This window comes from Protomyctophum parallelum, assembly GCF_964188405.1.
Source record: "Protomyctophum parallelum genome assembly, chromosome: 6".
Lineage (NCBI taxonomy): Eukaryota > Metazoa > Chordata > Actinopteri > Myctophiformes > Myctophidae > Protomyctophum > Protomyctophum parallelum.
The window spans coordinates 22,356,598-22,379,868 of record NC_139701.1 but is presented as its reverse complement, the minus strand read 5'-3'; the positions used below and the strand labels follow the sequence as shown (position 1 = coordinate 22,379,868).

The 23,271-nt window shown below is 43.8% G+C and overlaps 1 protein-coding gene across 1 annotated transcript in view; it reads left to right on the top strand.

The window, feature by feature from the left end:
- kif1aa (kinesin family member 1Aa) overlaps positions 1 to 22,877 on the top strand; it is a 64,143-nt gene extending 41,266 nt beyond the window's left edge. Inside the window, exons 26-49 of the mRNA XM_083767034.1 lie at positions 2,965 to 3,083; positions 3,187 to 3,272; positions 3,787 to 3,916; positions 5,237 to 5,390; positions 5,576 to 5,666; positions 5,763 to 5,881; positions 6,038 to 6,093; positions 8,384 to 8,492; positions 8,744 to 8,810; positions 8,915 to 8,999; positions 9,294 to 9,399; positions 11,248 to 11,274; positions 14,688 to 14,711; positions 15,644 to 15,758; positions 15,874 to 16,007; positions 18,203 to 18,264; positions 18,903 to 19,048; positions 19,442 to 19,624; positions 20,044 to 20,115; positions 20,246 to 20,367; positions 20,495 to 20,638; positions 20,876 to 21,068; positions 22,353 to 22,471; positions 22,829 to 22,877. Coding sequence (XP_083623160.1) covers positions 2,965 to 3,083; positions 3,187 to 3,272; positions 3,787 to 3,916; positions 5,237 to 5,390; positions 5,576 to 5,666; positions 5,763 to 5,881; positions 6,038 to 6,093; positions 8,384 to 8,492; positions 8,744 to 8,810; positions 8,915 to 8,999; positions 9,294 to 9,399; positions 11,248 to 11,274; positions 14,688 to 14,711; positions 15,644 to 15,758; positions 15,874 to 16,007; positions 18,203 to 18,264; positions 18,903 to 19,048; positions 19,442 to 19,624; positions 20,044 to 20,115; positions 20,246 to 20,367; positions 20,495 to 20,638; positions 20,876 to 21,068; positions 22,353 to 22,471; positions 22,829 to 22,871 — 2,506 coding nt within the window. The 3' untranslated portion in view covers positions 22,872 to 22,877. The remainder of the gene's footprint in view (positions 1 to 2,964; positions 3,084 to 3,186; positions 3,273 to 3,786; positions 3,917 to 5,236; positions 5,391 to 5,575; positions 5,667 to 5,762; positions 5,882 to 6,037; positions 6,094 to 8,383; positions 8,493 to 8,743; positions 8,811 to 8,914; positions 9,000 to 9,293; positions 9,400 to 11,247; positions 11,275 to 14,687; positions 14,712 to 15,643; positions 15,759 to 15,873; positions 16,008 to 18,202; positions 18,265 to 18,902; positions 19,049 to 19,441; positions 19,625 to 20,043; positions 20,116 to 20,245; positions 20,368 to 20,494; positions 20,639 to 20,875; positions 21,069 to 22,352; positions 22,472 to 22,828) is intronic.
- The last annotated feature ends 394 nt before the right edge of the window (positions 22,878 to 23,271 follow it).

Here is a 23,271-nt window from a genome sequence, read left to right as displayed (position 1 = left end):
TGCTCGGAGCTCGGGGCAGAGGATGATGATGATGATGATGATGATGAGCGAGAGCTCTGCCGTGGCTCCAGCGAAGGCCAGCTGGACCCCTTTTACGACCGCTCGCCAATATTCAGTGTAGTGGGAAGGTTGGTGAGGTTTCAGGAGCGCGCTGGTGGAGGAAACTAGCTCTTTCACGCTGAGGTCTGCCTCCTGTATTAGACTTTACATGCAGTCTCACACACGTGGGAAAACCCAGAGGATGCATTGCAGGTTCAGAAATGTCTTCAGACTCACCCTTAATGCATGGAGATAATAATGGATCTCACAGGACGACCTGGAACGGCAGGCACAGTTTAAGGCTACTCCAATGCTGGATTTTGATTTCATTACTGCTGCCACGGCCACGTCTGTTATGCCTCAGCTGGCTTGCCTGATTACCTTTTGGCTTTTAGCATTTTCCCTGTTTTGTTGGGGCCCTCAAACTGTGGCCTTAACTGCAGTACAGAGGCGTTTTTGACATTATTTTTGCTGGGTAGATCCAATGGAGATGTGAGAAACACCATCTACGTTATTATAAAAACAGTACTCCAGCACTCACCAGTAATCATACAGTATTTATTAAATAATGACATTGAAAACCGAGAGTGACATTAGCATTAGCAGATCTACAAGCTCATAGCGTGCCACCGAGTGGCGCACTACGAGCTTGTAGGTCTGCTATTTTTGGGGAAAAAAACAACTGACATAGAAACATAGCTTTTTCAGAAAACTGTCAAGATGTAGAAGACATTTTTAGAATCTGATCTCAGGTCCAAATGGGTTAAAGTCACGCAGGCCCTCGATCCATTCCCACTAGCTGCTCCAGATAACCATTCCTCACATTACTGTCAAACGTTCTCATAATGTTGAGGAATGAATGTCATGTCAACAACTTGTGAATTCATGGATCAATCTCCCACATTGTTTCTGGACTCTGGACTGTACTGAGTTGAAGCTGGTAGACATTTCAGGACTTTTATGACCATGTTTTATCTTATCGTATTTTTGTCACTTGAAGAAAGGTCTCCTTGCCTTTCACACAACTTCTCTCGATCATGCTGTGGGTGGAATGGGTCAATTCATATCACTTGCTTTGATAGAATTCCAAGCAATGTTGATGCTCAACGGCTGCTTGAGATGTGTGTCTCACTTTTGTGTATATATACTGCATGTCTAGATGCAGAATAGTGTCTTTTTTATTTTTTAAAGGAGACACTTTGCTAGCCAAGGCACTGACATGTCTCATGGAGTAGATTCAGGTTTTACGTAACACAGCAAACCCATGGCTAAATGTTCTCGCCATGCCTTGGCCATCAACTGCTGTATGTATGAAAGAGTCTGAAAATGATTTCTGTGAAAAGCGGTGATGAAGGAAGACTCAAAATACCAAGATGAAAGAGCTGGTTTCCACCGCAGCTGTCTCTTTTAGGCATGCCAGAGCACAATTCTTTTAATTTTGATCTTCTTTTATTTTTTGTCAAATTTTACTTGAATACATCTGATGAACTAGCACCCGTCCTTTGCACAAACTAAACCCAGGAGATGGGCTTTGATTTCTGGTGTCATCCTTTGGTTTTTTTTGTCGTTGTTTTCTTTTTAGTTTGGTGTAGCACACAGTATGTCCAGCTGTTGGCAGTGTTGATTGAAGCTGAGCCATGTTTCGTATGATGATTTATGTTTCTTTTGCATTGGTTCCTTTGAGTCAAGATGCCCAGAGCATTTATGTTCACCTTTTTGTCCTGAGCATGCCTTCTTTGCACCTCACCAATCTTGTCATAAGCTGTTACCTTTTTGTTAACCACTCCTGTACCCTTAAATGTTACCCCAACCCCATTGGCTCTTGAGAAATGTGGTATGTGACTGCAAGAACAACTATTTTATAACGGTTTTCACAAACGAAGAAAGGTGACAGTTCTAAGAAAGACTAGCCCACATTCATTGGCTACAACAGCAAGTCATTACTAATTCTTAACTTATTACCAGGATTAGGATAAGAATTTGGTGAAGTATTTTCAATTACAGCCCAAGAACAGAGTACAGACATGTCTACAGGTGTGAAGTGTGATGCTTCTAGGCCTCTAGGCCTTTATTCTTAGGCAAATTACTTAATGTCCTGTCTTCTCGTTCCAGGTAGACCCCACGCCACCGCCCTCCTGCCCCCACCTGCAACTTTGCACACTGCTCTTCCTTAGCCCCAGCTGTGACCTCACGCTTTGCTGTAGCATCTGCTGTCACATACTGTAGTGTTACCATCCAAAATTGGGGTTGTCAGGCAAAACATCCAGAATTGGGGTTGTCAGGCAAAACATAACATTTTGATCAGAAAATGTAATGTATTTAACACGGAAGCCAATTACATCAGTAGCCGGTCCCAAACACGCTTCTGTGTTAAATTCTGCACAGCACAGGCAGTTAAAACCCTAATTTAAACAGTGGTTTCACAGGAGAATATCATTTTAGCACCATGTTATTACAACAGACATACTACAGAACATTTCACTAACTTCAATATTTTTATACTATGATGGAAAATTATAATTTAATATTTAATATATAAATATAACCCTTGCCCAGCAGACCCAACTCTGGATGGCAATGCTACTGTAGGTGCTACAGCAAAGAGGGATGTCACAGATGGAGCTAGCTCCTCCTTAGCCAAGCTTTTATCAGCAAAAACAAACACATTAACCACTACTGCATTGTCCTAATGATAATACCTCCTCCCAATACATAAGCACAGCAAGCTATAGTAAAGGGCAGCCATGGCCGTCGCGAGAGCAGTCCCAGCTTCTGTTTGGTTGCTTTGCGGCTCTGTGTTCCGTTTGTTCAGTCCACCGACCTTCTGTCAGTCTTGTCCGTCCTCACGCCTGTGGTGTCTCTAATCCTTCTCCTTCTCTCTCTCGCTCTCCCCTCCTTTCTCTCTGTCTTTCACACTCTATCAAGGGCCTTTGTTTATCTGAGTAACCTGCTGTACCCAGTGCCTCTGGTTCATCGAGTGGCCATCGTCAGTGAGAAAGGCGAGGTGAAGGGCTTCCTCCGGGTGGCAGTGCAGGCCATATCAGGTAAGGCCCGGAGTGGCAATCTTGTTGAATCTTGTAAGAGAGATCCAGACTGTGTGTGACTTCTTGAGGAAGTGAAGTGAAGGTGCTTTGTGTTTCCCTCCAGCCGATGAGGAGGCACCAGACTACGGCTCAGGGGTCAGGCAGTCGGGCACGGCCAAGATCACATTCGAGGACCAGCAGTTTGAGAAGGTGAGGGGGCAGTGATGGACAAAGTACTCAACCCCAGTAAATACTATGTCCTGCTCAAATTGTACCTCAACTACAAGTGGTGTAGTTGTTAAGTCAAACTTGCACTTGAGTTAAAGTACTGGAGTACTTGCTTTTAGTATTCAAAAGGGCATGCTTTAAAAAAAAAATATATATATATATATATATATATATATATATATATAATATATATATTCAAAAAGTGAAAACTACATTGTATTATTTTATTTCTCAATGCATTGCTATACTGCTGTTTTTCTGTTTGTCAAATATATAGTGGAGTCAAAATTACAATTTCAGTCTTTGAAATGTAGTGGAGTGAAAGTCAAGCATCCAAAATACAAATACGGTACTCAAGTAAAGTACATGTATATTACAAAAGAGTGGCATTAAAAGGTCCTAAAGGGTCTTGAATGTAACTTGCCTAAACGAGCCAAACCCTGCACTCTACCTTGGCCTACCTTTACAAACGTTCCATGGCACTTTGACCTTCCAGTTCCAGGCAGAGTCGTCCCCCGTTGGTATGTCCCGTACGGGCGTGTCTCAGGAGGAGCTTCGCTTCGTGGAGGGCGAGGGGCAGAACGCAGAGATGGGACCATCGGCCGATGAGGTTAACAACAACACATGTGCGGGTAACTTTATTCTGTGTGTATCTTGGGCTCATTTTAATATGCCATGTGGGGTATTGTTATTTAATGGTGTACAATTGTGTACCCATTATTGGTTCCCAATTAAGGTCTAGACAAAGCTAGGTAAAACAGCCTTGGGTTTTAGTGATCCCTTTACCTGGAATGAATTACAGTGCACTTAAAAAACAATTCTCCAGGATCTCACAAACTTTTAGCCTTGATTGTGATTACTGAGTTATTATTATTATTATTATTATTTTAATGTTCTGTTTATTCATTTTTTGTTTTTTTACAAATATAGAAGTAAATTGAGAAATAAAAACAGAGTGACAAATACAAAACTAAACTAAAACACACACAATAACAAAACACAAACTCCAAATCAAGACAACCAAAGAACATTCAAAACACAAAACAATAAAAACTATATATATAAAAATATATATAAAAAATAAAAATAAAACTCCAATATAGTCAATATACATAGCAGATCATGGTCACAAACATCATCCAGACAAGACAGGTTGGCCAGTCAGGCGACAGTTATTCAGGTTCAATCGGGGGCACAAGTGTAAGGCGGTCAACATGAGATAGAAAAGGCACAATTTAGTCAATATACAAACAAAGCAGATCACGGTCACAAACATCATCCAGACAAGACAGGTTGGCCAGTCAGGCGACAGTTAATCAGGGTCAATCGGGTTCAATCGGGGGCTCAAGTGTAAGGCGGTCAACATGAGACAGAAAAGGCTGTCATGTTTTACTGAATTTGGAGATTGAGCCACGCAATGTATATTTAATTTTTTCCAATTTAAAAAAAATACAGTATGTCAGATATCCAACGGGAATGTGAAGGGGGGTATGTTTTTTTCCAATGCATGAGAATAAGACGTCTTGCCAGAAGCGTCACAAAAGCGACAAGGTCAGATTGATATTTAGGCAGGGGGATAGTATCAGGAAGGACGCCAAATAGGGAAATAATAGGGGATGGCTCTATGGGAAACTGTAACACATCTGAAATAGTATCAAATATTACTGAGCGATTATTTAACGGGGAAAAATATTGAAAATAGGAGATCTACAAGCTCACAACACGTCGCGATATTATATATAAAACCTGCTTCTCAATTATTTGATAACCTACATGAGCAAGATTAAATCAGTTATTGGTACTAATTAAATGTCGGTTTTGATATAATGTCGGTTAATCGTCCATTCCTAGTGGCTACCTACAAGTGTGAGCATTTGTGCGAGCATGTACAGGTTTTGTGCTAGTATTGTGTAGTATCTGTTTTTAACCCCTCTAATCCCTCACAGCTGGTGCAGAAGAGGCAGAGAAGGCTAGTTTGGAAGGTCCTCTAGATGGCGCCATTGAGCACCTGAGGATCGGCAATGTTTTCACCTTCAGAGTCACTGTGCTGCAGGCGTCCAGCATCTCTGCAGAATACGCAGACATATTCTGCCAGTTCAAGTAAGTAGGTGCCAATTGCACCACTATAACAATTACTCTAGTTGACTAAATTGAGATTTACACATCACTAAATGCCATAACACTAACTACAGTATGTCCCTATATATTGTCATTGACCATTGTGATGCTACATACATTTTTGATGTGGTCATTATTTTAAGTCATCTCTCTTTCTCTGAATTTAGTTTCATCCACCGCCACGATGAAGCCTTCTCCACCGAACCCTTGAAAAACACAGGCCGTGGCCCGCCTCTCGGCTTCTACCATGTGCAGAATGTAAGCTCTACTAAACTACATTAAACTACATTCATATAATACAGTGTGCGGGAATTGGCAGTTCTTGAACCACTCCTTCCTTCCTTGGTTTCCTAGATCGCTGTGGAAGTGACTAAATCCTTCGTTGAGTACATCAGGACCCAGCCCATTGTGTTCGAGGTGTTTGGTCACTACCAGAAACAGCCCTTCCTTCCGCTCTGTAAAGACGTCATGAGGTACGAGTACGGCTGGGACATCCAGGATGTCATTGCTGTCGGGCAGAAACCTTGTATCTCCAGATTTAACCTTTTTATGTTTAGTTTTTTCATAAATGAATGCCCTACTTGTAACGTTTTGATGACATGTTGCTTCACTGTTGTTTGTCCAAACAGCCCCCTACGTCCCTGCAGAAGACAATTCCCAAAAGTGATGCCCCTGTCAAAACCTGGTAAATATATTAGCATTAGCCGAGTGAACAAAATCCCATTAGTTGTAAAAAATTATGCTCCATGCTTATTCTGTAGTGGCACTTCAGGACAGGTTTTCACCTTGGCCTTGCATGCCACGGTGAGTTGTTTGTAGCCATGTGTCTGTAATTAAAAGCCTAATTTATACTTTGTTTCCGTGCCAGTGTCATACGCCAAAATTTGCCAATCTAGAATATACAGCCTATCTAGAACAGTGATTCCTAACCTGTGTCTTAGAGTGTAGTCTGAAATTTACTAATAATGCTCAGGGCTCACCGATCTGACCACTTAACTCTTAACAGCTTAATGGCTGCCATGTTAAGTGGTCAGATGGATGGGCCGCTATCCCCTTTAAGATTTTCAAGTGGGCCCTGATCCAAAGAAGGTTGGGAACCACATCAAGCTGATCTAGAAAATAGCAGATTTATAGCCCTTCAATTTTCTGTGTGCTACACTGGCTCGCAACGGGTATAAATCTAAGTCTAAGTCATGTCATGTGTGTCTGTAAGTCCATGTCATCATAACTTCATGTTGTTGGCTGTGAATCAGCGGACTCCGACAACCTGCCGGAGCAGGACAAAGCACTGGATCTGATCCGGTACCTGGTCCCGGACGTGTTCAACGGGGCACTGGTGGACTCGCTGTCAGGCCACGCCCTGTCTGCCGCTGGCCTGGCCGCCTCCTTCCTGGAGGAGCAGGCACAGCTCACGGCTCCGCCCCTCTCTATCTGTTCCGTTATTAAAGCCCAGAAGCCGGGTTGGTTGACTAGGGCTAAATCCACACGAATCCCCCCACAACGGAAAGCTCTTTTTATATCAGACTGTGCAAGTCAGAGAGCGCCAAGGACAGTGGTTCTCAAACCTTTTCATTTCAATTTTAATATCTGTAATTTCACTTACTGACCAATGTAGATCAGAAATGTGATGGATCTATTCCAGATGGAAGCTGATATAAAAAGAAGAAGCTTGGCTTTGGGGGATTCTAATGTTGGATTGGTTCTCTTGTGTACTTGTGTGCCCACTCCTACTTGTGTGGTTAAGTTTCCCTGCAGTTCCACCTGGTTTTTCTGCTAGTGGTCACAATGAATATTATGTAGTACAGGGGCCATGTCCACCAAAGCTCTTTTTCCTGAACACAGCGTATGTTTTCAATTGTTTTAAATGGGAGCGCCATGTGTTTACGCCACACATGCGTTTTTTATCTGCCTGCTGAGAGTTTAAGTATTCTCAGCTGGGGTGTTTGGAAGTGTTTTTTTGGGTGAGCACCTTGGCGTTTAGAGCTGGGAAGAAACGCTTTGGTGGACTGGCTGGACACACAGCCTTAGCGCCATGTCTACATGGGAGTGTTTTTGTCTCAGTCACACTGACTCTCGCTTTGACTCCTGTAGAGCAATGGTATCTCTAGGACCTCAATCTACATGAACTGTAAAAAAAGAAATGGAACAATTTGGAGTCACAGACAGACCCATATAGGTCCAATTGGTACCTATCTATTGATCAGTTAGCTGTGGACCCCCTGGAACCCACTCAAGGTCATCTAGGGGTCCCCAGACTCTAGGTTGAGAACTAGTATCTCCAAAGCATAACCGTGCTGTTACTGTGCAAACTGTGAAGATATTCAAGGGAAATACCATTCCTTCAACTCCACTGTTGTATCAAAACAACCCTGAAACCCTCGTATAGAATAAGGGGGGAGAAAATAAATCAACCAAAATTCACACGTGGACTTTTACACATATTGAAGAATTCCATGGTGTATTTCATTTTAAACAGAAATCATAAGCCTATTTCCGCAAGAAACAGTGACGTATACTGTATCAACCTGCATGGTATTTTCCTTTGACTGATGTTAAACCAGCTGATAGAGAGTTCCTCCTTCCACAGGTCTGAGTGCTTCCTCTCTCCCTTCATCTCTCTGGTCTTCTGCCTTTTCTCTGTCCTTTGTCTGACCAGAGCTGGTCTCAACCTTCCCACTGTTCTAGCCAGCCAGTAGCCTATAGCAGTGGTTCTCAAACTATTTACTTTCAAGGACCCCCTATAACTCTGAGTGTACAAATGGAACCAAATGTACACTCTGAGTTACAAAATCTCAAGGATTAATTTGGTTCCTAATTATCAATAATTTAGCTTGGGACCCCCTGGAACCCCCTCAAGGACCCCTGGGGTCCCTGGACCCCGCTTTGAGAACCAGTGGCCTATAGTCTGTAGTACTTTCCTCAACCATACTGTATATCTTGACATCTAACCATTTCCGTCTCCTTCTGAAACCCAGTACCCGCCACCAAGCTAACAACGTTGACCCGCCCCTCGGCTGGTCCGTGCCACTGCAAGTACGACCTCATGGTCCTCTTCGAGATCTGCGAGCTGGAGGCCAATGGAGAGTGAGTATCCCATGTCACCCCCTAGCTAAATACAGGGAAAGGATTAATATATCGCTCATCCAATGGCACAGTTCATTAAGCAGATGTTTGGAATCGATTGGCTTAAGAGTAGTTTTCTCCATTAAATTGAATATTTCATGAACAGCTATCACATTACATGTTGTCTCAGGAGGATATTGATAACGTTCATACATTCACTGGGCGTGTGATCAATGAGAGATGTGTGTGTGTGTGTGTGTGTCCTTCCACAGCTATATCCCTGCAGCAGTGGACCACAGGGCAGGCATGCCCTGCCATGGAACATTTCTACTGCACCAGGTAGGCAGACAAACACTGTGAGTGGACTGCTGCTGGACTAAAACAATATAATGCAATGCTCTCTGTTGATCCCCATCCATCCATCTATCTATCACACTCCATAGGGCCTCCAGAGAAGAATCGCTGTCACTATTGTACATGAGTCAGGAGGTGACATTGAATGGAAGGATGTCCGCGAGCTCGTCGTGGGTATGTCGTTGTTTTGATTATTTTCCATGAAAAACGAGGTTCCATGCAGTAGTATAGTTTTAAAGGTTAATAGCTCTGTTGGGGCTCGGACGGCTTGTGTAGCCGTCAGGGGAATAGGCTACTAATGCCGCCTGACATTTGTCGTGGGTTTGACTCTTTGCTTCGTGTCACTCCCCATTTCCTGTCAGTCTACTGTCTATCAATAACAGCAGAAAAAGCCCCAAAAATATAAAAAAAAAACATCTAAAAGCTCTGTTGGGAGGTCTCCTCATCGAGGTCTTGTCCTTTTGGCAGGGCGTCTCCGCAGCACCCCGGAGGCTGACGAGACGATCATCGACCCCAACATCTTGTCTCTAAACATCCACTCTGTCGGGTATGTCAGGCCCACGCAAGACGACAGGTACGTACTGCTAGGAAACAGTGAGCTACAACTGAAGGACACTCTGTATGGTGACCTTCCTATTGCTTTTGAATTTATCCGGTTGCTAGACGGAATTCAAAGCAGCGATGGCCACAGAGATGTTTGGTCATTCTATCTACGCCTACAGCAGCTGTGCTGAATTTGAAAGAGAGCATGCCGTGCTAAATCATTCAGCGGTCACAGAAACCCCACCCTAACATTTCTCTGAGTGACAGCTCCTGCACTGGACCGTGGCACCCATGCAGATGCATGGCTTAGTGAAAACAGCTACAGTATGTATGGGTCAGAAGATTGCATGCCCAGAATGAAGCGCCTATTGAACGTTATATATAACAAACCATAGCCAATTCATTTTTTTCATGTGTATTACTTTGGCTTAACCATCTTTTAATGACCCATCCCTCATCACCGAAACATTAGCTGCTTTGCAAAAATGTAATCTACATACTTTGATCTGTCGAGAGAGGTTAAGACGGCATATGTGAGACGACCAAGATCAAAGCCCCTGTGAATTAGAATACTTTCAGCTGAGTATTGTCATAAGTCTTTGTACTTAAAGGTTGTTTAATTGTTTGTTAAGATGCTATACCCTTATACTGGCTGTTTGGACCCTCCTGTGCTTTGGGTGTTTAAATGTCACTGCACCTTCCTGTTGCATCTCATCCTGTTCACCAAATCAGCAGCCTGATTAACCCTACTAAGCAATGGACTGACCAGCACCATGACCAGCACCATGCCACACACTTCACCTGATTAACCCTACTAAGCCATGGACTGACCAGCACCATGCCACACACTTCACCTGACTGACCAGCACCATGCCACACACTTCACCTGACTGACCAGCACCATGCCACACACTTCACCTGACTGACCAGCACCATGCCACACACTTCACCTGACTGACCAGCACCATGCCACACACTTCACCTGACTGACCAGCACCATGCCACACACTTCACCTGATTAACCCTACTAAGCCATGGACTGACCAGCACCATGTCAAACACTGACTCACTGCATGCTTTGTAGTAGTTGCACATAATTACATATCCTGAACTGGACTTCATTACTGTGCAGTATATAACCAACAAATGCATGTTTCATTTGATTTATCCTAATAAATAGTGAATATAAGTGCAAGTAGTATTATAAACGTACCAAATGCAGTACTGTATATGAGGTCCCATTGAGCACGAATAGGACATAATCATCACCCTAATGAGAAGTGCCTGTAGGATTTTGCTTTATAATACTGTAAATATATAATACATTATTAAGTTTACATATAGTATAGCTCATTTCTAAACCACCATTCACAGTACACTGGCATACTATACTGTATGTTACTAATATTAACCTTACCTAGAATAGCCATGTATCATTAACATGATCATAATACACTGGCACCATGAATGCATTTACTGCATTGCAATGCATTGTATGAATGAATCTTAGGTTTTAACATATTACATTTTATTACTTGTTAAATGTGTGTTGCTCTTTTGCTGTCATCAAAAGGGAATCACAGTATTTTCAGGAATCATTCACAGTAGTGTATGGAAAGCTAACCCTGCTTTTATTAAGTTCCCCCTTGTTCCTATTTTTTGTTTGTTTTTCATTTACATTTAATTTTGTGACCTGCTGTTATTATGTCATTGCTTTAATTATGCTGTTTTGCTGATAACCTTCCCCTCTCTAAAATAAAGCCTAATAATTACATTTTAACCCAGAGTCAGATAACCTACTATCATAACAGATGCGGATTGCTGACGTTCTTTTCCTCCCTCCAGTCCACTAACGGAATGTTGTTTTGTGTTTTTGCAGACAGTTTCTTGATTCGGACATGCCTAGGTATATTATTATTTCTCCTTTGCTCCGATTCTGTTGATTTAGACACATTCTCATTTCATATTCAGTGTGCCCTGTACCCTGTCACTCATTCTCTGTAAACCCTCTGTTGCTTTTTTCTCCTCATCGCCTTGTACTTTTCACTTCCGTTGGGATGATGCTATTCTCTCGCTTGTCTGTCCGTCTGTCTGTTTCCTCCTCCTCGCCAGAAGTGTGGGATGTCGTTACGCATGCCCCCCCCCCCCCCCCCCCCCCCTCCTACTGAGCTGGATGTGTGTTTGAGTGTTTGTTGTTGTTGTTGTAAGGGCTTGAGGCTGAGGGTAGGCTGGCTTTACTTGGTGACAGTGGAGTATGTTGGGCTGTGTCACTGCTGGAGGTGTCGCTGGACCAGTACCACGCTCATCAGTAGCTGCTGACGGGTCTATCCATATGACTGGGCAATTAAATATATATACCGATTTTTAGAATGTGTAAACCGATTTAATCTGGACCATGTCAATTCATTGAATAATCGAGAAGCAGGATTCTTTGTGATAATGTTTCAAAATTTCTAGATTTTTTAAATAACTAAATACTAAATTGATTAGTCTGATTAACCACTTAAGCCCTGTAATATAGAGTACTTTGTCATACAATGGTGCTGTGGAGACAAAAAAGCTGGTCTACAAGCTGACAACGTGTTGTATCGTGGCACGTTGTGAGTTTAAAGTTCATGAATCGTAATCGAGGCAAAAGTTTCAAATAATTGATTTCAAGTCATATTGCCCAGCCCTATAGCACAGATTAAATGTTGGGATCTCTTCACCATTCCTACTGGCTAACACCTTATTCATTATTCTGCCCGAGTTTTCACATAATTATGTTAATTTACGCACAGAGGGAATACATGTATTACTTTATTATAAGTACACTAATACTACATTAACAACGTCATAGAGAAATGTATACAGTAAAATATCTTTAAACAAGAATTGTTTTTAGAGTAATAGCTGCCTGGAACTAAGTTAAACTCCGAGTTAAGGAATGAGCACTGCTTCCCTTCCCACTAGAGGGCAGTGGTGGTTCATTCTTCACAATGTATCTTTAGTTTATTTGACACAAGGGGACAGAGGCTCACCTTGCCTTTAGCCAAAGCATTGATTCATCCTGAAATCTAAAAAAAAAAGAAACTCTACCAATTTTGAGTAGGAAAATATGAAATGTGTAAGTTATTCTACCATTCTAAAACATTAAAAGATGATTGTCCAGGCAAAGTGACATTGATATTTCCCTGCAATCTCTAATGTAATTGATTTTTCATGTCAGCCAAGGTCCAGTGATTGGTTTCTCCCCTCCCATGGGCCCATGACACAATGTTCTTCCCATCACAGATATCTGGAACATCTCTGGGGAACAGGAACACCAGTTGTCCGCTATTAACTCAAGTGATGTTCTGAGAAAACGCGTCATTTACAGTACCGTCGCTGGCAAGGTGTCCCTAGTCAGTCCCAAACATTAAAATGTAATCCATGAAACCATTACCTCAGCAGTAGCATTTTCCCTAAACCCTAAACCTGCTGCTATGCTGTGAACATTTTTAAATCTCATTTATGCCTCGGTGAAACGGGGCCAAACGGCAGAAACAATTGTTTCCTCACATGCTCTGCCAGCAAGCATGACTTCAAACCTGGCTTTTACACTTTAAAAGGAGCTCATAAAAAGAAAAGAGGAGAATCATGTAAGTGTGGGGAAAGGGGGAAAAAATTGCTTCCTAGTGTAGTGTGAGCGAACAGGCCTCTGCTGCCGAGTGCGTGTGTATGTGTGTACGCACATGTGTGCCCGGGTCATGTGTGTGCATGTGTAAAGCACCTAGTTGAAAAGCAGAGACTGAAGTTTCCCCTGTTACAGGTCACTCTGCCACGGAGCAGCCCTGAGCTGCCTTCACTATGGGTTCCAGTCAGTACCTCCTTACCACAGTTACCACACTTGTTCTCAACGTGGGGCCTGGGGACCACCAGCGGTCTAAATGGACCCTTAGCGGGTCTGTAACTCTGAAAGTGCACAAATGCACATTCTGTCAAAGGAAAAGCAGGATATGAAGGAAAAACAAATACTGTAATATTCTAGTAAATATTACACTTTCGGTATTCAGTGTCCACATTTGTACACATTTAAATTAACACTGAGTGTTCAGTGTAGATTGGGGTTTATAGTTTATCTTTTTTTTTACTTTATTTCAAGCACCCCCAGTTCTATCTCTGACCCCGATCTACACTGTAAAATTATTTATCCATTTGGTTCCATTTGTACACTCAGAGTTACACACCCGTTAGGGCCCATTTGGTTCCTTTTGTGCACTCTCAGAGTTACACACCCGTTAGGGTCCATTTGGAACCCTGGTGGTCCCCAGACCCCACGTTGAGAAGTAGTGCCTTACCATACGCCTCCCTCTGGGCAGCACATTGTTTGCTTTCCCACAAGGTCACTTCAGGCCAAGGCCAGCGGGCTTCAACATCTGAACCTCATGAGCACTCCTTTCAGCCTCTTTTTTTTATGACTTACAGAAACATGAGGTTCCTTTCATATTCGCTGCATGATTATCCTTATTTTTCATGTCAGACTCAGATGTAAGGCCAGAGCTGGTTTCAGGGTGTGATTGCTCGTTCAGGGGGGAAAAACATGTGTCTATCAATGAATGCAGTGAGCGAGAAGAGAGAGAAGTGCCAGAAAGGTGCATTGTGTGTCTAGCTACTGTAGGGTTTAGGCCTGCATAAGATATCTTTACAATGCACCAGCCACAACATGTGGAAAGAAAGGAGAGTTGAACGCTGTTTCCACCAAGCACGGTATATATGAGGATAAGGATAACTACTATAAATGTTTAAAAAATGGTTCTAACCGAACTATGATGACAACGGTAGGCGTAACGATATTGTTTGGATCACTTTTATGAAGGCTAGAAACATTGACAGCCAATCAAAATCCGTCAGAAGGTCATCTGGGAGGTAATCGGTTTCACCAGGTATCTGGTAGGCTAGCTGGCATTACCTCAGGTAGGCTACAACTATCTTGTCTCCTAACAATTAATAATCAGATTATCCATTTATCCTATTGCATGCATCTTTCAGCACCACAGAGGCGGAAATATATCTCTCCCTTTCTCTCCCTCAGTGTGGGCTCTGACACAGCTGGACTGCGTTATTGGTGTTCTAGCCACTGTTAACAGATTGTTTTCGTTCTTCAGTGTGGGTGCTCACATAATTATAATTACATTTATACAGTAGTTGTCGTGTTTGGTTTGAATGGCCCTTGGCCTTTATGAATGACCGATCCAAAAATAAACTGAACCGTCCTAGCCACAAAGCTCACAACCACAACAAACTTCCTTCCCACAGCTCACTTATTTTATTATTTTGCCGAGTTCTTCCTTGTCATAGTATTTCCTTGGGAGTTGACCATAGGTTAACCCTATATCACTCGATGTCTCATCTCCCTTTTGTCTTCTACTAAAGTCAACTCAACTCATCTCTTCTCACTGTTTCCTGTGGTGTTTTGTCCATGCACCCCACTTTCAGAATCACTGCTCTAGAGTGATCTGTTGCATGCCGAACATTTCATCGTCACCCCTTTTGTCACACTGACAATTTCAGGAATGTATGCCACATGTTTAACATACTGTACAGCAGTGATTCTCAACCGTTTTTGTGGGACCCACAGTTTGACATGCATTAGGTCACAGATCCCCATTTGATACAGGGTGCAGGCATTCATTTTGTTCCGATATACCTAGAGTCCGACAGTCATTAGTCCGACACCCTACCCAAACACTAACCACACTAACCCTAACCGCATGTGGACGCCACGGGTGATTTGTAACCCGCAGCACGGTTGATTTGTAACCGGCAATGCATGTCGGGAGCCATGGGTGATTTGTAACCACCAACGCATGTCGGGGGTGACGGTGTTGTTGGACTAATGTCGGACCCTTTGATACAATGTTTATCTCTGGGACACCAATCTGAGAGCTTTCATTGATTTTATTTAAAACCCAGCATTAAGGAGAACCACTACTGTACAGTATGGTTGCCTAAGTTGACTCTAATGACAATCGCTAACTTATCTTATTATACATCTTACAACACGTGTTGTGAGATTGTAGATTGGCTATTTTCCCAGTTTTTGTACAATAAAGTATAATACAGGATTAAGTGGTTGATCCGACTAATCAATTTAGTTGATTATAAAATGTCTATTAAGGGTGTTCGGGTGGTGCAGTGGTACTTGCCCACACCGCCGAGTCTAGGTGTTCAAATCCCTTATCTGGCTTTATCCGAGTATTTTTGTCTTTTAATTTAATGTGCTTCATGCTTGCTCCCTCATTGGACAACTCCAGGACCTTCTACCGCTTTGAGGCGGCGTGGGACAGCTCCATGCACAACTCCCTGCTGCTGAACCGTGTCACTCCGGGCGGGGAGAAGATCTACATGACCCTCTCGGCCTACCTAGAGGTAACATGCTCACAGATATGGGCGGAGGAGGCCAGGGGCTGAGCTCCTTTTTTTGTTGGTGGGGGGCACATGAAGGTGTTAAATAATCCTCGCTTTTTGTATTCATCACTTGCAGATGGAGAAGTGCACACAGCCGGCAGTTATAACCAAAGATGTCTGCATGGTGTTTTACTCCCGAGATGCTAAACTCACCGCCTCGCGTTCCATCCGCAACCTCTTTGGCACCGGAAGCCTGCGGGGAGCAGAGGGGTGAGTTTGAAGTTTCCAATCCTGAAGATTTCTTTTTATAACATTTTGTGTTCTACTGCATGTTTCTCTCTCTGTAACTGAGATGGGGCTAAATTATGTTTTCGCCCTGTGTGTCTGCCTTTCCGTGCCTAATCCCACAAACCACTGGACCCATCAGCTCCAAATTTCTTCTCTGAATTTCACACAACAGATTTGTTTTAGGCTTTTGTGCCTTTATTGATACTGTAGTTACAGTGAAGACGTACAGGAAAGAGGGAGAGAGAGGGGGAGAGACATGCAGCAAAGGTCGTCATGAACGAGACTCAGGCCAGAGCTTATTAATTATGTGGCATGCGCCTAGACCACTTGGCCAGCGGGTGCTCCATGTGTATTATGTTTTTAAAGTCAATGGCTATTGGATCAGGCTGAAACCGTGTCCAAATGTGTTATATCATACTATAGATATGTCATAGATGATTGACATAATGGACTCTAAAACTAAGAAGGGGCAAGGTTTCAGCCCACTCCTGGCCCCATTGTAACATGTCATTGGTTCGACCTCCAGGTTAGATCGACCATTACTAACCCTATCTCTAACTCTAACCTAAACTTAACCGCAAGCACGGGAGCAACGTATCCCTCACCAACCTTAATCCGGTTGTTTTAACACATCCCTCACCAACCTTAATCCAGTCGTTTTAACGCATCCCTCACCAACCTTAATCCGGTCGTTTTAACACATCCCTCACCAACCTTAATCCGGTCGTTTTAATGCATCCCTCACCAACCTTAATCCAGTCGTTTTAACGCATCCCTCACCAACCTTAATCTGGTCGTTTTAACACATCCCTCACCAACCTTAATCTGGTTGTTTTAACGCATCCCTCACCAACCTTAATCCAGTCGTTTTAACGCATCCCTCACCAACCTTAATCCGGTCGTTTTAACACATCCCTCACCAACCTTAATCCGGTCGTTTTAATGCATCCCTCACCAACCTTAATCCAGTCGTTTTAACGCATCCCTCACCAACCTTAATCTGGTCGTTTTAACACATCCCTCACCAACCTTAATCTGGTCGTTTTAACGCATCCCTCACCAACCTTAATCCAGTCGTTTTAACGCATCCCTCACCAACCTTAATCCAGTCGTTTTAACACATCCCTCACCAACCTTAATCCAGTCGTTTTAACGCATCCCTCACCAACCTTAATCCAGTTGTTTTAACGCATCCCTCACCAACCTTAATCTGGTCGTTTTAACGCATCCCTCACCAACCTTAATCCAGTCGTTTTAACACATCCCTCACCAACCTTAATCCAGTTGTTTTAACACATCCCTCACCAACCTTAATCCAGTCGTTTTAACACATCCCTCACCAACCTTAATCCAGTCGTTTTAACGCATCCCTCACCGACCTTAATCCAGTTGTTTTAACACATCCCTCACCAACCTTAATCCAGTCGTTTTAACACATCCCTCACCAACCTTAATCCAGTCGTTTTAACGCATCCCTCACCAACCTTAATCCAGTTGTTTTAACGCATCCCTCACCAACCTTAATCTGGTCGTTTTAACGTATCCCTCACCAACCTTAATCTGGTCGTTTTAACGTATCCCTCACCAACCTTAATCCAGTCGTTTTAACACATCCCTCACCAACCTTAATCCAGTTGTTTTAACACATCCCTCACCAACCTTAATCCAGTTGTTTTAACACATCCCTCACCAACCTTAATCTGGTCGTTTTAACACATCCCTCGTGGGACACCCAAAGTTTCACCGCCCTAGTGTTGGGGGTCTATGACTCAGAGGGGTGTAGAAATGTGTACACGAGTTAAATGAACACTGAGGACATTACAGAGTAGTTTGGGGTTTGAGATAGCCTGGGCAGCATTCCATTTCGGGTCTATGATCCGGTCAGGAGCGGATGGTAACTTTCGTCATGTTGTAGTCAATGATTTGTAGTCATCTGGCAGGAAACCACAAGGAGGAATCAGTACTAAGAATGGGTACTTCTTATTCCGCCTTGTGGTTTCCTGCCTGATGACTACAAATCAGTGACTACAACATGATGTAAATTACCATCCGCTACAGGCCGGTTCACACGGCGATTTCGGAACACAGACCAGGCTTTCCTCGGAGGTGGAAAGCCTGACGCGAGGTTAGGTTTGAGAACCACTGGTTTATTTATGGAAATGTTCTTCTTCTTTCAGAAACCGTGTGACAGGAGTATATGAGGTCAGCCTTTCTCACCTGGCAGATGCAGGAAGCCCAGGTAGGAACAAGATTTTTTTTTTTTAAATAAGATGCTTGTAGAAATCGATGCATTAAAGGACAAGGTCACCCAATTACACACCCCATGAAGCCTTTGAGATGTTTTTGTCGCATTCCTATGCCAGTAGGAATGCCAGAAGAGTCTTCCAATTACTGGATTAGGAATGCGACAAAAACAAAAGAATCTCCATGAATTCAAGGCTTCATGCCTTGTGAGGGGCACTCTTTTCATCGTACAAATTTACGTCATATTTGGCGGACATTTGACCTAATTTCTCCTTTCATTGTCAATGGCAAATATTGAGACGTGTGGGGACAATGATGTGTGGGGACAAAAGCTACTTGAAAGGTGCACTTCACCGATTTTGCACCCAAATCCTGTTTTAATGATAACTTAAGGACGTAATCACAGACTTGCCCGTCTGGCTGGAACCACAGGAATCACAGGCCGTAGTGTTCCACTGTTCCAGTGTGTGGTGTCACAGAGTTGGAGGAAAAACACAAAACACACCCCAACATCATGATTATTATGTGCTCAAATTCAACAAAACGGGTATCTGCGAAATTGGTGAACTGCCCATTCAAGATACTATGGCTATTTGAGATACTCATCCTCTGGCCATCCTGTCCCGATCCCAGGTATGCAGAGGAGACGCAGGCGGGTGCTGGACACCTCTGTGGCCTACGTTCGCGGCGAGGAGAACCTGGCAGGTTGGAGGCCTCGCAGTGACAGCCTCATCCTGGACCACCAGTGGGATCTAGAGAAACTGAGCCTCCTGCAAGAGGTGAGACAACCAGGCCAATGATATCAACAAAGATGACATACATTTTCCCTTCATTGTCAATGGCGTTTTTAAAACAAACATTGAACTAAAAACAAACGTTAAACCTCTCTTCGTTGTCAATGGCGTTTTTAAAACAAACATTGAACTTAAAACAAACATTAAACCTGTATATAGGAGGGCCCTCAAAAATAGCGAAAATAGAGACCATGCATTTGGTAATGTAGGAAAGTGAAGATTTGTATTTTATTTTTATTGACCACTGTCTATGATGCTCCATGTGCTTCGTTGCTTTTGTCCTTCTGTGATGCACAGGACCTGAAATAGTTTGATGCACTAAGCCTACTAAGGAACTCCCTCTCTTCTAGCCCTAAACATAACCCCCTATTCTCCCAGGTGGAGAAGACCAGACATTACCTCCTGCTTAGGGAGAAGCTAGAGTCCACACTGCTGTTGAGCCAGGAGTCCATGCTGACCAGTGTGGAGGAGGAGAGAAACGATTCTCCTCAGCCCTCCGACGGCAGCCAGGACCTCAGCCCTGAAATCATCACAGACAGACAGAGGGAGTTAGCTACCAAGGTGATCACATCACTTTTGTTGAAAAAACTGTTTTTACACGATCATGTTCTACGGTAGGGTTTCGTCAGTCGGGTGGAAACCTTGTATGTCCAAAACCGTTACATTTCAGGAAAGGAGAAACAATGGATTCAATGTAGTTATAATTTAGTCACTTTTATGTGTGATACCACAGTGGTATCACACATAAAGGATTACCACACGTTGTGAGCCTGTAGCTACTTTTGTGTAACACTCTTGTACAACGAAATGGGGCATTCATTCATGAAAACAAAAACATAAAATCCTGCCCGACAGCAACAGCATTATCTGTATACATTTCATATACATCTGTACTTATGATATGTCTATTTATGGGTGTGTTAAAGGGGTGTGTTATTATTGATAAATGTCTGTTAAAGCTCTGTCTTCTGTACCTTTAGTGTCTCCGTCTGCTCACACACTCCTTCACCAGAGAATACAGCCATGTGTGTGTCAGCGCCAGCGAGAGCAAGGTATAGTACCCCCGACACCTTCCCGAAACCTTTCCTTCTCTAGTCTTTCCAGAAAGTTTGAACCTGTGTGTGTGTGTGTGTGTGTGTGTGTGTGTGTGTGTGTGTGTGTGTGTGTGTGTGTGTGTTACAGCTCTCAGAAATGTCTGTCACATCGCTGAAGGACTCCACCTCATCTTCTGCCCTGAACACAATGATACCCTCCTCGACATGCCCCTCACTGGTTGAGGGTTGCTATGATGACACTGAACTCAGGTAAGTTGCCCTCATTTTGACACCAACTTATAAATGAATACAAAATGTCAAAAGTAGTGAGAAAAACAGATCTACATACAAGCTCACAACGTGGAAAAAAACGAACTAATGTCCCTTTGTACCCCAGACCCCCTACACCCCGCTCTCGTGCCCCCAGCCCCTGCCCTGAACACCAGCAGGACAGCGAGGCCAAGAAGTCCTCCAACGGAGCCCTTGAAACCAAACCTCGTATCCGCAAATATGTCCCCGATATCCAGGAGATCCGAGTCAGGTGAGAAAACACACACACACACACACACACACACACACACACACACACACACACAACTCGCACACATACTGTATGCGCGCGCATGCGTACACTTCAGTTATGTGGAGTGTTATGTGGCTCAATCAGTTATCGAGACGTACGTACGGCTCATAAGATGCGCCGACATCGACGGTAACATTCTGACCCGCTGTGGTGGCATGCTGACCCCACTCTTCTCCTCTTCTTTTCTTTCCGCAGCCCCATCGTGTCGAAGAAGGGATACCTGCACTTCCTGGAGCCGCACACCAACGGCTGGGTGAAGCGCTACGTGGTGGTGAGACGACCCTACGTCTACATCTACAACTCAGAGAGGGACACAGTGGAAAGAGCCATCCTCAACCTCTCCACCGCCCACGTGGAGTACAGCGAGGACCAGCAGGCCATGCTGAAGGTGGGCAATGGAGTTGCTTCCGGAAAAATGGCAGTGGTCGAAGAAGTACTCTGATTGTGTATTTAAGTAAAAGTATCAATACAGCAGTGTACTTCATGGGAGCACGGTGGCACAGCCGGTAGTGCTGTCCTCACAGCTAGAAGGTCCTGGGTTCGAGGCGGGGTTGGCAAAAGGGCCTTTCTGTGTGGAGTTTGCATGTTCTCCCCATGTCCCCTGTACTCTCACAAAAAACATGCAATAATCCTGGTCTCTATACTACCTCCCCCTGGCCAGCCGGGGCACCATGGAGGGGAAAGGAACTGGTCAGAAATAACGTGTTCCAGGCCCAGGCCGTAGCGTAACGGTCTGGGCACCGGACTGGTAATCCAGTCGCAGTGTGCCGCGGGTTCGACTCCCGGACCCGACACGGCCTTTACTGCATGTCATCCCCCCATCTCTCTCCCGTTTCCTGTCAGCCTACTGTCTGTCCCTTCAAAAAATCAATAAAAGGCGTAAGCCGCAAAAAAATATATTAAAAAAAAAAAAGAAATAACGTGTTCCTTCCACGTGCTACGTCCGGCCGGGGAAACTCTCCCCTGTCAGGTGAAAAGAAGCAACTTGGACTCCTCATGCATAGAAGGAAGCATGAGGTCAGTCCGCTGCCCCCCCAGGTTGAGGTGGCGCAGTTGGTAGCACACAGCTAGCAGGTCCCGTGTTCAATTCCCTCCGGGGATGCTGTGGGCGCTTGGGGGCGTGTTCTCTCCTCTGCATCATCAGCGCCCATATACCCTAGGTCAGGGGATCTCTGTTGCATATGTACAGAATAGACATAACCATTTTTTTTACATATACATACATACTGTATACACACATGCATGACAGACAGTAACAACAACCCGTCAGGGTAATGTGGCTATAGGTGGGTACTTTAGAAAATAGAAAGATTAATACCCATATACATAAAACACAATACAAAGGAAAAAGAAAAAAACAAAGTTTGGGCGCCTGATTGAAGGGAAAGGATCTGTTTGGAATAACACGTTCCTTCCACGCGCTACGTCCTACCGGGGAAACGACCCCCTGTCAGGTGAAGAAGTGGCCTGCTCACTCCTCATGCATTGGAGCTCAGTTCGGGGCTCTCCCTAGGCCAGCAGAGGGAGAGTAGTGCCTTGGAATACAGCTTAGGCAAGTGACACTGGGTGAAAAATGGGTTACAAAACCGTAGGGTAAAGAAATAGACCTTCGGTTGCAATTATTAAATTAAATCTCCGGGTATTAATCCTATTTTTCTTCTTTTTTTAATAGACCCCGAACACATTTGCCGTGTGTACGGAACACCGCGGAATCCTGCTCCAGGCCAACACTGACAAAGAGATGCATGATTGGCTGTATGCCTTTAACCCTCTCCTTGCTGGAACTATCAGGTAACTTACTGACGCCAAATAATTGAAAAAACACAAATATTTTATTGATAATATATCAATATACATGTTTTAGGTGGTCAGATGGAAGAACCACCGAACTAGTTAAGATTAGCAGCAGTTGTCGTGTTTACAGCAATGTTTCCTGACTGAAATTGACCCTAAATTGGAGTAATTGTTGTGTGCTTTTCTGTGATTTTTGTTGTTGGTAAATTTTTATTCTGAGTAGCATTAAATATTTAAAGAAATTGAAATCTGACTAGCTACAGTTAACCTGCAGAAACCCTGGATAATCAGCAATAGGAGAAGCGCCACATCCCGCATCATCAATGCATGTATCTATCTTCTCTTATCCTGTAGGTCAAAGCTCTCCAGGAGACGAGCTGGACAGATGAGGATGTAAGATGACACTCAAAACGTCATGGACGGGGGGAAAAAATTATAATAAGACAAAGACTAATGTGTATATAGTTCCCTGTCTTTGTACCTTACTCCTGTGCTGAAGCCTCCCTCCCACCAAACACCACCGACCCACCCCTTGCACAACCTCCGTCAATCACAAACTGACCACTAGTGTTCTCCAGACCCCCTTCCCACCCACCCCACCACACCCCCTGTTGTGTTGTCAGGGCTTTGCTGCTGTGTGAGTCTCCTAGTTCCAGTGGTTCTCAAAGTGGGGGTCTAGGGACCCTCAGGGTTCCTTGAGGGGGTTTCAAATGGACACTTACAGGTCTGTGACTCTGAAGGGGTTACCAGATCAATGATTTGCAACAGACAAGTTGGATCACTTGCGACTCAATGAG